Below are 13,054 nucleotides of genomic sequence, written 5' to 3' on the forward strand. Positions count from 1 at the left end.
CTGGAAGACATGGCCCCTGGATTCTCTGTTAGCCCATAACTGAAACCATACCCAAAGCCAACTCTTGAGACAAAGATTAGACTGGACTATAAGACATAAAATGATACTTGTAGAGACAGTGCTTCTTAGCTCAAGTAGATACATTAGACTAAATGGGCAGCTCCCGTCCAGAGGTGAGATGAGAAGACAAAAACGGACAGAAGCTGGTTGAAGAGACATGGAAATCCGGGGTGAAAAGGAGGAGTGTGCTGTCACACTATAGGAAGAGCAACTAGGGTCACATTTACAATGTATGTATAAATTTTTGTATAAGAAACTAACTTGAACTGTAAACCTTCACTTAAAGAGCAATAAATAAATAGAAAGGGGAAAAAAATTTCTCTCTCAAATAATATTGTTTCCAAGCTAATTTAATTGGCATGTTTAACAAATTATCTACTTAACCACTTTTCCTGCCATTTCAACAGTGTGGCTTCTTTAGAATTTACAGCATTCTTTTGTTCCATGGAAACCCTGGTGGTGTAGTGGTTAAGTGCTATGGCTGCTAACCAAAGGGTTGGCAGTTCGAATCCACCAGGTGCTCCTTGGAAACTCTATGGAGCAGTTCTACCTCTGTCCTATAGGGTTGCTATGAGTCGGAATCGACTCGAAGGCACTGGGTTTGGGTTTTGGTTTTGTTCCATACTCTGACACCTTTGACTCTTCTTCAGTTTCTGATGAATCATACAGAAATATTCCTATATTATTGTTCTGCCCTGGTCAGGCAACCACAGAACAACAATTAATGCTTCTTTTTCTATGCAATCTTGATTTTATCTGGTTCAATGAAAAAAAGCTACAATATTTATATTGAACCCAAGGGGTAATATATTTCATGTTGCTGCTCATAAAATGAGCTGTCACTTAAAATTTCCAGAATATTTACAATATTCTTTCTTGAAGTTGATTATTAACAGTTATTTCTGTTTTCGGTACACCTTTCTAAATAAATTGTGGAACTGACACTCAAAATGATGCCTTAAAAAATGTTGACAATACTGGAATGTTTAAGTAAATTATAGTAGTCATATGATAGAATATTAGACAGCCATTAAAAATAATCAGCTTTTTCAAATGACACTGAAAAAATGTACAAATATATAAACTACAAATACCACAAATCTCTCAAATTTACATCTTTTCCCTCCTGTGAAATACTGTGTATTCACTCATTCAAGATCATTTATGGAGTTCCTAGGATGTGCTGGGTATTGTGTTGGGCTATTTATAGTGTAATAACCTAAATAGCCCTGATCGTGTTGTCATGGAGTTGAGTCAAAACTCATTTGCTTCCTAAAACTTTAATAGACTAAATCACCTGGGTCCAGTCTGTAAGTATACTCCAACACATACACCATTTAGCATTTGGGAATATTCATTCATTTCCTTATTCCGTCCACAAATATGAGTCTGAATCGACTCGAGGGCACTGGGTTTGACTATGTACTAACTGCCCAGGAAACCCTAGTGGCATAGCGGTTAAGAGCTACAGCTGCTAACCAAAAGGTTCGCAGTTTGAATCCACCAGGTGCTCCTTGGAAACCTATGGGGCAGTTCTACCATCTCCTATAGGGTCGCTATGAGTCGGAATGGACTTCATGGCAACAGGTTTGTTTTTTTTGTTGTTGTTTTTAATATACTAATCGGAGTCCCTAGGTGGTGAAAAGTTAACACACTCAACTGCTAACCAGAAAGTTGGGGTTTTAAGTTCACCTAGAGTGTCTCGGAAAAAGGCCTGTGGATCTACTTCTGAAATAACAGCCACTGAAAACTCTATTGAACACAGTTCTACTCTGACACACATGGGGCTGCCATAGGTCGAAGTCAACTTGAGGGCAACTGTTATATACCAAGCACTATTTTAGGTGCTAGGAATATGAACAAAACAAAGAACTGACTTCCTAGAACTAACATTCAAATTAGAGGACGGCAAAAACAATAAGCAAACAAACAACAAATTCTGGCAGTGACAAAAGCTATTAAAATAATTTAACAGATAAGAGGACACAGTAATGGTATTTTTAGATAGGGTAGTTAAGAAGAATCTCCCTAAGCAGAGTCCCGTAGGGAGGCAAACAAGTGAGCCTTTTGAAGGTATCTCAGGAAAAGTGTTCCAGGCTTTGCGAAAGGCAAGTGCATATGCACATCTGTAGTTTTAAATATCTATGTTCCCACCAAACCAAAAAAAAAAAAAAAAAAACCCAGTGCCGTCGAGTCGATTCCGACTCATAGCGACCCTATAGGACAGAGTAGAACTGCCCCAAAGAGTTTCCAAGGAGCGCCTGGCGGATTAGAACTGCCGACCCTTTGGTTAGAAGCTGTAGCACTTAACCACTACGCCACCAGGGTTTCCATCTATGTTCCCATTGATTAAAAAAGAAACAAAAACAAAACTCTTCAAGGTAGAGCTGAGATTTTATGTCATATATATCCTTTCATTCATTCAACCAGTATTTGTTTGCATGAAGTACTTTACACATGGCATAGTAAAAAAGTATCACTAGATATATTAGAAGGAAAATGGAAAGCTTTAATCACAGATAGTCTAAAAACCTGAATATGAGTAGAGGAAAACATTAGAGAAGAATGCTATTCTCTCTTTTTCCTACACAACAGATGATCAGAAGAGCGTCTAGTCATTCATTCATGGTATTTACCAGGTTTTCCAGAAAGGCCTGAAATTCAAATACTTTGTACTGCATCTATACGGAGCCTCGGTTTAGGAAATATACTTATTATTCTTTTAATTAGGACTCTGTCCAGTAGCATACAGAAGAACGTCTCGGCAGAGAATATCTGGCATTCACTCAGAGCTAACAAAGGGGCAGTTAAAATAAGACTTTAGCGTTGGTAAGTGCTCTTAGGGATCAGTCCAAGCCTCTAAAATTGAGAGGATAAATTGAGGGCCGAAGAAACAAAGAATTTGCCTAGCATCTGATAACTAGTTACACATTATGTTGTTTATCCCTTAAGAGAATCGCAGAAAGCTACCCGTTTAAATTTTGGCCATAATCCCAGCAGGGTCCCTTGATCAGAAAACTTTGAAGCGAAGGAGGATCGAAACCGGACGACCAAGCCAGGTGAAATGTGATGAAAGCCTGGATTAGAGCGCAGCGATACCGGCTAGGATCCTGAGACAAAGATGGCCAGAGAAAAGGGAGGCTAACTGGGGCCAGGGGTTCTGACAGGAAGAGGGATCTTACCTTCACTAAGGTTCCTACCAGACAGGTTTAACTGGCCGCTCTTCCTAGCCGCCTTTAACAGCCCCTGGGGTACTGAGGTAGTGCAGTCCCTCGGCTCAGTTCTGAAACCTGCCCGGGTATCCCGCCCCGCGGCTCCCTTCAGGCGCGACATGTTCAAACCTCAGCTTTCAGAGGCGACAGCCCAGCCCATGACGCTTAAGGGAAGCGCCGCTGCGCGCCCCGCCCCTCCCGCGTGCACAGAGCTGGTGGCCCAGCGCTGGGCCTTCGCTATTTGCGGCGCTGCCCAGTGATCGTCATCGTGAGCGCCTGAAGCTGGAGGACAGAGGAGGCCTTCCGGTTGCCGGTGCCGGTCCTGTGTCCTGGAATTCGCTCAAGTAAGTGCGTTTAACGGGCAAAAGGCGGGCTTTAGAGTGTATGTTGTGTCCTGTTACTGCGACACCAACGTTCTCCATGCTCCCGCCCTGGCGAGGATGTGGGAAAAGGATAACCCTCTCGTCTCTCCTCGCCTGGCCTCAACCCAGGCCTTAACTTGAGACCTGGGCGCGGTTTGCAGCCTCTCTGGACCAGAGCCTGTGTTTGTCGTTTGTGGTGGTGGCGCTAGATTTTCAGACGTAGAGGAGTAAAACAGATTTCCTGTTCTTCTAGCCTATACTCTGACTCCTAGAATTATGCACCTTGCCCCGTCGTTGTGTTGAATTTATAGCCCAGCGCAGAAGATAGTGTGAAATAGAAGGCTTGGCAACATAGAAGGGGGGAGAAAAGCGTAGGATTTAATAAATATTTTTTCTACTGCACGATTTAGGAAGACACATGGAAGCACCGACTTTAGAGTAAACAGCTTGGGCTTTGGAGCCCTAGAGATGTGAATTTGAATTCTAGTTATTTCTATACTTTACGAACTGTAAATTTAGGCAATTTTCTCGACCGCTTTTACAGTTCACTTCTTTTTCACTAGTTTAGGGATAATAATTCCTACCTCATAAGGTTTTTGAAGTAATTAAGTGAAGATAAAAATTGCCTTTAAATCTTGCTGGCGGGGGCGGAGGGGTTGGACTTAAGTTCGGAAGAGAAAATCAAAATTGCATTCAATGAGTCGGTGTTGCCTGGAAGTTACAGTCCCACTCTGAAACGTATACGTTAGTTGATTCATTCAGCAAATCTTGAGGAGTTCTCCTTCTTTAGTTCTTGGGTTCTGGGATGCTCAAATTTGCTCGAAGCGATTTCGTTTTAAAAAACATGTGCATACCAGGAAATATCGTCGGAATCTTCATCAAGTCTGGTGGGAGTTGGTAGGATACTTGAAAGACAGGATGACCATCCTTTGAAAAATCCTGCCTTGCACAGTTTTGCATGAGTCCAGGTTCTTCATACCTGTAAAATGTGGTTTTTAACACCCTCTTCTCTTTTTTTTTTCTTCTTGGATATGTAAAATCCTTTACACTAGAAGTGAACAGAATAGTACCAGTATTACCCTACTAAGCATGGGAAGAGCGGTTTTAAAAGGCAAAAAAAATTAATAGCAGACGTCTTATTTTGATATTTAAGAGGTTTTTCTTACTCATGAAACCAAAAGTTAGCCATAAGGAAAAAAACAAAAAAAAAACCTGACAGGAACTGCTCTGCAGTATGTAAATTTGTGTTTATGGCAAAAAAAAAAAAAAAAAAAATCAGTAACAAAGGCATTACTTTCATCCAAAGAAAAAGACTGTGTGTGCTTCCTTAATTTAATTTCAAGAGGTCTCATAGCTACAAATGGGTAAAGGGTTAAATTTTCAGCAGTTACTTCTTAGTGTTAACTTCAAAAACCAAAAACCCCCTGCCCTTGAGTCAGTTCCAACTCATAGCAACCTTATAAGACAGAGTAGAACTGCCCCATAGAGTTTCCAAGGAGTGGCTACTGTATTAGAATTGCCAACTTTTTGGTTAGCAGCCGAGTTCTTAACCACTTCACCACCAAACCAAAAACAAAACCTGTTGCCATTGAGTCAATTCTGACTCACAGCGACCCTATAGGACAAAGCAGAAACTGCCCCAAAGGGTTTCTGAGGAGCACCTAGTGGATTCAAACTGCCGAGCTTTTGGTTAGTATTTGAACTCCTAACCACTGTGACACCAGGGTTTGTGCTACTGGGGCTCCTTAAATTAAGATGAATCGTCTAAGTTTCCTAATTGCATGAGGTAGTATTTTTCACCATCGCTTGCTCCATCTGCACTTACTACATAGATAGAATATACAGTGTACTGTTGATATGTACTAGTAACATTCTTACATATGTCTGTATTTATTGACGTTCACTGAGAGTATATGGCCACCTGAATTTTTTCAGAATTTTGCCATTAAACAGGATATGCTTCCCTTATACAAAATAAACCAATATTTTGATGTAATATTATAATTAAACATTATTAATGAAATATTTAACTTCAAGTGGAAGCACACTGAATAGGGAAATTACACATTAAGGTTATTTTTAAAAATGTTTAACGAACTCATTGTAGGGAAAGACCTACTGTAAAATTTGATATCTGGGCAATTTACCTCCCCCTCAAAGGTAGACTGTTGTTTCCTATGAAAGAGAAAAGTTTTTTCTCTAATCTCCTTAAAAACACAGTTGATTTGTCCCTTAAAATGGTTCCCAGGATAAAAGCAAGTTGAAATTTATGAAATAAAAGCCACTGTACAAATCATGGCATCCCAGGGTGGTACAAGCATTACGTGCTTGGCTGCTAACTGAAAGGTTGGAGGTTTGAGTCCACCCAGAAGTGCCTTGGAAGAAAGGCCTGGTAATCTATTTCCAAAAAAATCAGCCACTGAAAACCCTAGTGAGCACTTCTACTCTAATGCACATGGGGTTTGCATGAGTCAGAGTCAAGTTGAACTCAACTAGACAGAACCTGTTTTTTTAACACAAGTTACAGTGCTTAACAAGAAGGGTCTTGGCAACAGACCTAGGATGAAATACCTGGTGGTGCCCCTTATAAACACTTGTGACCTTGGGCAAGTTTCTTAACCCCTTTTAGCCTCAGTTTCGTCATCTGCAATATGGGTAATTGTGTTAAATAAGAGATCACAAATACAGGTATTAATCGTATTGAGCCTGACGTAGAGCTTAATAAGGTAGCTATTATTATTGTCTAGACAAATTGACTGGTCTCATTGGTGACCCTGCAAAAGCTGTTGTGATCTTCTCTTTTGTTAAAAATAATCAAAACACAAAGGAATTAAAACATGATGTTTATTCCAAGCAGTCATTCTATATGCATTCAGGGAGATTACTTTGTTTCTGAAAACAAGTGGCTCAAACTGGACTAGTTTCAATTGTTAAAAAATAAATCTTTGAATTATTTAAAAACAGTAGTATTTGATTATTTCACGATTTACTAAGCACTCTGCAAATTGGAGGAGTGCAAACCTCCCTGCATGAAGGAAAATGAAGAAAAAAAATGCTCCCCAGGATTAGAGATTTCACAGAGGCTTAAATATTTTTTTCTTAATGAATACAAGCTTCCATGGTGGCCAAGTATTTAATGGTTACTGAGTTCTGGTGGCACAGTGGTTAGGAGATTAGCTGCTAACCAAGAGGTCAGTAGTTGGAATCCACCAGCCACTCCTTGGAAACCCTCTGGAGCAGTTTTACTTTGTCCTGTAGGGTCACTATGAGTTGGAGTCAACTTGATGACAACAGGTTTGGTTTTGATTATATCTTAATTTGAGGGGAGCTCCAAAAGATAATCAACTTCAATTGAACTTCTTTATGAAATAGGAGTTATATTAGTGTGAATTAGCTTATTAGGTCAATTTTATTACTTTAAGAAGAATGCGTTAAAAAAAATTTTTTTTCAACACTGACATTTAAGCCAAAGGATTTGCTTTTTTAAAAAAATGGACTTGATATACATTATTAAAACACTATAAAATGGTTGAGCGTATCATGTGTAGAATCTGGAGACTAAGGCTGCCTGTATAACTGAATTTGTCTAGCTCTTTGTTACATTCATTTTATTTATGTAATAGAAGGTTTTAGCTTTTCTAGCTTCTTTGCTAAAGGAGCCTTGGCGGTGCAGTGGTTAAGTGCTAGGCTGCTAACCAGAAGGTCAGCAGTTTGAACCTACCAGCCTTTCCACAGCATAAAAGATCTGGCCATCTGCTTTCTTAAAGATTACAACCTAGGAAGCCTTATGGACAGGGCTTCGGACTGGTTCTTCCCAGTTCAGTCATGGCCAAGAAAACTGGAACGGACACAACTTTTAAAAATTTGGGTGAACTGAGTGATAACTGGAATGGGAAAAATTATGGGTTGAAGCCCTGCTGGAAACCTAGTCTTAGAAAAAAGGGCAGCATACGTGTTGCATAAAGCAGTTAATCTCTTGCTGTGGAATTTTGAGCTGAGTTGGAAACAGCAGTGCTCTGTTCAAAGATGGTGGCCGACCGGAACTGCTTTGAGTGTGTGTCACTCTCTACAGTCCTGCCAATAATCTGGTCTCACGCATGAGGCTGCTGAAGGGGCTTACTATGCATCTTCTAAGTCCCCCATTCCAGAGAATTGACCCGTAATTTTTCGCATTCCGGTTATCGTCCCAGATCACCCAAACTGTAAAAATTTGGGTCTGTTCCTTTCTTTTCGTTGGCTGACTGGACCAGTTTGAATTGGTTTGAAGCCCTGCCTATGAGGCAGTCCTCTTCTGTCCTATAGGGTCGCTATGAGTTGAAATTGACTGGAAGATATACGACAACAACAGCTTCTTTATTAAATGAAAAAGAAAGTGAAGAAAAAAAAGAAAGTCGAGCCTAATTATTAAATCAGCCAAAGAAAGCTATTCTGTCTCATAACAGAAAGTAAGACTGTTATCAAAGTTAGAGTAGCTTGGCTATCATTAAAATAAGTCATTTTCAAACATAGCTGTATTACTCTTAGGAACATTGTTTCTTGTTAGATTTTTTTCTGAAGCCGAAAGATTTTTTTTTGAAGGAGACCTGTGAGAAGTTGTAATATATGGAAGTAGACTTAGTTTATTTTTTAAGTACAATTGTTTAAAAACAATTGAATAAAAGCAAAGTGAATTTGTTATGCAAACATTAGGTTTCTATATAAAGTAACAGCCTATTTTGAATCAATTTTATGTTTTAACGCGCATTTTTTACTGGAATTGTTGGACTCAACATATAATGCTTATTAAATCATTTTTTAGTTGAACTTTTTTACGTTCCCACTTATTACTCAAATAACGTTTCTATGTCTGTCCCTTATTGTATCAACAATATGTTACTTTAAATTATCAGAATTAGAGCAAAATTACCAGGAAACAGGCTTTTTATGTTTTAAGTATTCAACCTTGAAGGTATTTCCCACGCGTCTTTTGTTTTCTTCAAAAATTTCAATTTGCAATTTCACATTAGGTTTCCGTTCAGGCATGTAACTGACAAAACATTCTATACTATTTTTGTGAGGACAGTATATAATTTTGCACTTATTAGTGTATTCTTTGTCAGCTCTCTGTGGTTGAAAAATTCACTTCTCTCATCAAGCTTTTGAATCACGAAGCAGTGACCTTGCTCTAAGAGGTTTAACACTTGATTCAAATATTGAGTCTTATATTTCTCTCTACTTTGAATACAAAAGAACTTTAGTCCACTAACATTAGGGACATTTCATTTTCATTTTCTTCTACCAAAAAGATACTTTTACATACTAGTGGTTTTCACTTAAAGTGGAGGCACCTAGTAAAGAAGATTTTATACCTAGTGCTTTAATGTTTTATTTTTCATTTATTTTCTTTCCATTGGGAAAAGAAAGCTGCAACAGGAGTAGTTATAAAGCAATCTTGCTTATTTCATTAAAAATAAAAAATGCTGTGCTTTTGAGATTTGTTTATTGTTTAAGATAAGCTGAAAATGTCTCCTATCATTCCCAGCTATTCTTACTCCTATTTTTTAATAGCTGGTGCAGTTTTCCTTACTCTTTTTTCCTAAGATTAATGTTTTCTGTGACTTAAAGTCTTCATTTTAATATTTTATGAAAATTTTTACTTTAAATTAGTAAAGTAACACAAAGATAAAATTAGTGTACCAAACCCTAGGATACGCCTGAGAATATCATTTTATCATTAATTGTGCTAACACATAAAAAAGCATAATCAAGTAAATGTTTAAAAATAAATTTTAATCAAAATTCACTATTTTAAAAATTTACATTATATCACTCCCCATCCCCAACAGTTTTGTTGAGGTGGATTCAGCTCGCAACTTCATTTATTCAGTACTTTAAAGTGGCAAATAATTGTTTTGTGTGGGCAAAATTCCCCTGCAGTTTTAGTAAGACACCATACAGTCCTTGAGACTTTATCTTTAATGTCAACTTAAGTTGCTAAAGGAGAAAAATTTACATTTATTGATAATCAATAGATTGTTAATGGAGCATTTGCTACTTAAATTTTGAGATGGAATATTTATATTTTGAATTGCAATTAAGATAAATGGTAGTTTATCTTAATACCTTCCAGACTGCGCCATTTTTTTTTTTCTACTTGGGCCCCCCCATCCTTTAAAATATCACAGTTACATTTTACATAATTCGAAAGAAATTTTGAAGGTGTTGAAGCGCAAGTGAACACTTAAATCCTTGGTACCTGTGGTGCAAATCTGTGAACCCAGCCATGTTTATCATTCAAGAGGTACATGTTTTGTGCTTAGCACTAAATTTATCTGCTGTTAATACAGCTTTGATTGTTTTTCTTTTCAGAGGTACTGACCTTTTTGCTTTTCTATTTTCTAGAAATGTTACTCCCCTCTACCCCCGCCCGTAAAAAAATTTACTTGATTATTGTCTCAAAGTGCTTTAGATGTCAATATGAGTTAATCATGGCTTGAAACTAACTGCAGTTCCTAGTTTCAAGTGACTGAGGTAACAATTGCTAGCCTTCCTAGAAGGAGTTTTCCATGGCAACGTTTGTGTTTTATCAAAAAAAGAATGCAGAGCCATCATCTATGTATGCTATTGGTAACATGCTACCTAAGGGTCAAAAATGACTAAGAAATTTGAAGTATGCTCACATTGGTGTCATATTTGCATTGCAGTGGGCTCTTAAAGGAGAAGGAGCATCTAGCAGTAGTATAATTCACATGTTTACTAACAGTTTACAAAGTATACTTTAATTTTAAGGAGCCCTGGTGGTGCAGTGGTTAAGAGTTTGGCTGCTAACCAAAAGGTTGGCAGTTTGAATCCACCATCTGTTCCCTGGAAACACTATGGGCAGTACTACTCTGTCCTGTAGGGCCACTGTGAGTTGAAATTGACTCAGTGGCAGTGGGTGGTTTTGGTGGTACAATGGTTAAGTACTTGGCTGCTAACCAAAAGGTAGGTAGTTTGAACCCACTCAGCGACTCCATGGAAGAAAGGCCTGGTAACCTACTCCTGTAAAGATTGTTATTGTTAGGTGCCTTCTAGTTGGTTCCAACTGATGGTGACCCTGTGTACAACAAAAGGCAAAGCTGCCGGTTACGGAAAACCGATGGGGCAGTTCTAACACTGGTGGGGTTGCCATGAGTCAGAATCAACTTGACAGCACCTAACAATTTAATTTTGACAATAATGCTATGAGAAAAGACAAAAATATTATTGTCAGGATTAATCCAGGGTTTGGGGGTAGAAAGGGAGGCATCTACTTATTTTTTTCCACATATATAGTTTAAATATTTCACACTAATCGTTTATACCTACTCCTCACTTATTGGCTATCTCATTATCTGACATTTCATGTTTACGGCAATAGTAAAAAATCTACTGTCCGACTATTTTTACATTAACGATGGTACGTCTGGCAGTGACGAACACCGACACATGAGGAGAGTAATACTGGCTGTGATGGTTCAGGTTATGTGTCAGCTTGGCTGGGCCATGATTCTTAGTGGTTTGGCAGTTAGGTAATGATGTAATTTGACAGTTACGTAGTGATATAATTTGATGGTTATGTAACGATATAAGGAGCTCTGGTAGCGCAGTGGCTAAAGCGATTGACTGCTAACTGAAAGGTAGGCAGTGCGAAACCACTTGCGGCTCCACAGGAGAAAGATATGGCAGCCTGCTTCATAGAGATTTATAGCCTAAGAAACGCTATGAGGTCGTTATGAGTCAGAATCAACTTGACGGCAGTGGGTTTCTTTGATTTCGGGTAATGATTTGTAGCCATTCTGTGTTTTGTGATCTGATGTGGTCGTTCTCCATTTTTGCATAATGCCGATTTTAACATAATGACCTGGTTTGGAACCTAACCATGTCGATAAATGAGTGGGTGTGTTACTTTATAATAAAAAATGGTAAAAAGTCACAGAAAACCTATGTCAAGGTATACTATCTAAGATAAGAATCTCTTCTCACTAATTAACTCTTCTGATTCATATCTTTACTGTGAACGATGAAATAGAATTAGTCCAGGGTATTAATCTAAAATAGAATAATGGTATGAAATGGAGCTTAGTTTTAAAATGAAAGGAGATCAAATAATAGAGAACCTGAGATTTATCATTCCCATTTTACAAGTTTAATTTGTGTTGGATTTATTATGACAAAAAATAGTAGAAAACAATGTCAGCACAATGGTGATCTGAGCTTTGGAGTCAGACACCCAGTTTTGTTTTTTTAACCCCAGACTGCCCCACCATTCCTTGCTGTTATAACCTTAAACAAGTTACTTAACTTGTCTAAGCCTTTTGTACGGCAGGGATAATAGTAGTAGCTAATGTTTATCTTTTTAAGCAATTGTGTTAATATTCTTTGTCCTCACGACAATCTAGTGAGTTGAGAATTACTGTTTCAGATGATGAAATTGAAGTATAAAGTGATAGGTCAAAGGTCACAAGATTATCTAACTGGTGGTAGAGCCCATTCAGTTTCACTCTAGGGCCAGCATTCTCAATCACTCCAGCACCTTTTAAGTATTGTAAGGATTAAATGTGACTTTTTGAAGCATTCAGTTAATGTAGATATGTATTTCTGATTTGAGTATATGTTCATTTTTTCTAGTTTTATGACTCTTTGAAAATAATTTTCTTTTATAATGAAAAAGTTAATGTAACAACATAGAAAAAAGAGCTAAAGCTGAAGTGCTACAAATAGCTAATTTCTTGATTAAGAAAAAAATATTAAAGTGCTTTAAAGTATTAAAAATAGATTACTGGATTTTTTTCAACTTGATTTTTTTTTTTTTTTAAAAAGGTGGTAAACTGTTGACTCAAATGGCCTTTTCTCAATTGAGACTGCAAAATAATCATTATATAGCATTGAGAATAATATTGAATACTTGTGCCTCTGATGTTCCCAGCTAGCTTTCTGTTGACCCCGTTGAATCCCAAAAGCCTAACAAATCTGTACAAATAAATGGACTGATTTTTCCAAGTGATACATATGTACAGTAGCTAAGGATGTTGTGCATGTGGATATAGGCAACAGTCACTGAACGCTCAAGCTACTGCTTTTTTCCTCTGTTAATCATAAAAACAAAACTTTGAAAAAGGAACTTTGTCTTCCTAGGCCTTCCACCTTGTTGTTGTTCCTAGCTGCCACATAGTTACGCTCGTGGTGACCCCATGCACAGTGGAACAAAATGCTGCCTGGTCCTGCACCATCCATCCTCATGATCAGTCAGTTACAGATCATGCGTAAGATTTTCATTGGCTGAGTTTGGAAGTCCTTTCTTCTTAGTCTGGAAGCTCCATTGAATCCTGTTCGGCACCATAACCGCATGCATGCCTCCACTGAAAGGTGGCTGCTGTACATGAGGTGCGTTGGCTGGGAATCTAACCTGGCTCTCCCATG

General features: G+C 38.1%; 2 protein-coding genes across 5 annotated transcripts in view; one reads left to right on the plus strand and one right to left on the minus strand.

The window, feature by feature from the left end:
• Positions 1–3,430, minus strand: part of LRRC40 (leucine rich repeat containing 40) — a 73,824-nt gene extending 70,394 nt beyond the window's left edge. For 3 of the 4 annotated variants that reach the window (XM_023549476.2, XM_010591195.3, XM_003411237.4), the window contains exon 1: positions 3,243–3,430. In XM_023549476.2, coding sequence (XP_023405244.1) covers positions 3,243–3,393 — 151 coding nt within the window. In that variant the 5' untranslated portion in view covers positions 3,394–3,430. The remainder of the gene's footprint in view (positions 1–3,242) is intronic. The other variant, XM_023549477.2, reaches the window with a different exon arrangement.
• Positions 3,431–3,523: 93 nt separating this feature from the next.
• SRSF11 (serine and arginine rich splicing factor 11) overlaps positions 3,524–13,054 on the plus strand; it is a 46,261-nt gene continuing 36,730 nt past the window's right edge. Inside the window, exon 1 of the mRNA XM_023549478.2 lies at positions 3,524–3,616. The gene's annotated coding sequence lies outside the window, so the exon portion shown is untranslated. The remainder of the gene's footprint in view (positions 3,617–13,054) is intronic.

Source organism: Loxodonta africana, chromosome 3 (genome assembly GCF_030014295.1).
Source record: "Loxodonta africana isolate mLoxAfr1 chromosome 3, mLoxAfr1.hap2, whole genome shotgun sequence".
Lineage (NCBI taxonomy): Eukaryota > Metazoa > Chordata > Mammalia > Proboscidea > Elephantidae > Loxodonta > Loxodonta africana.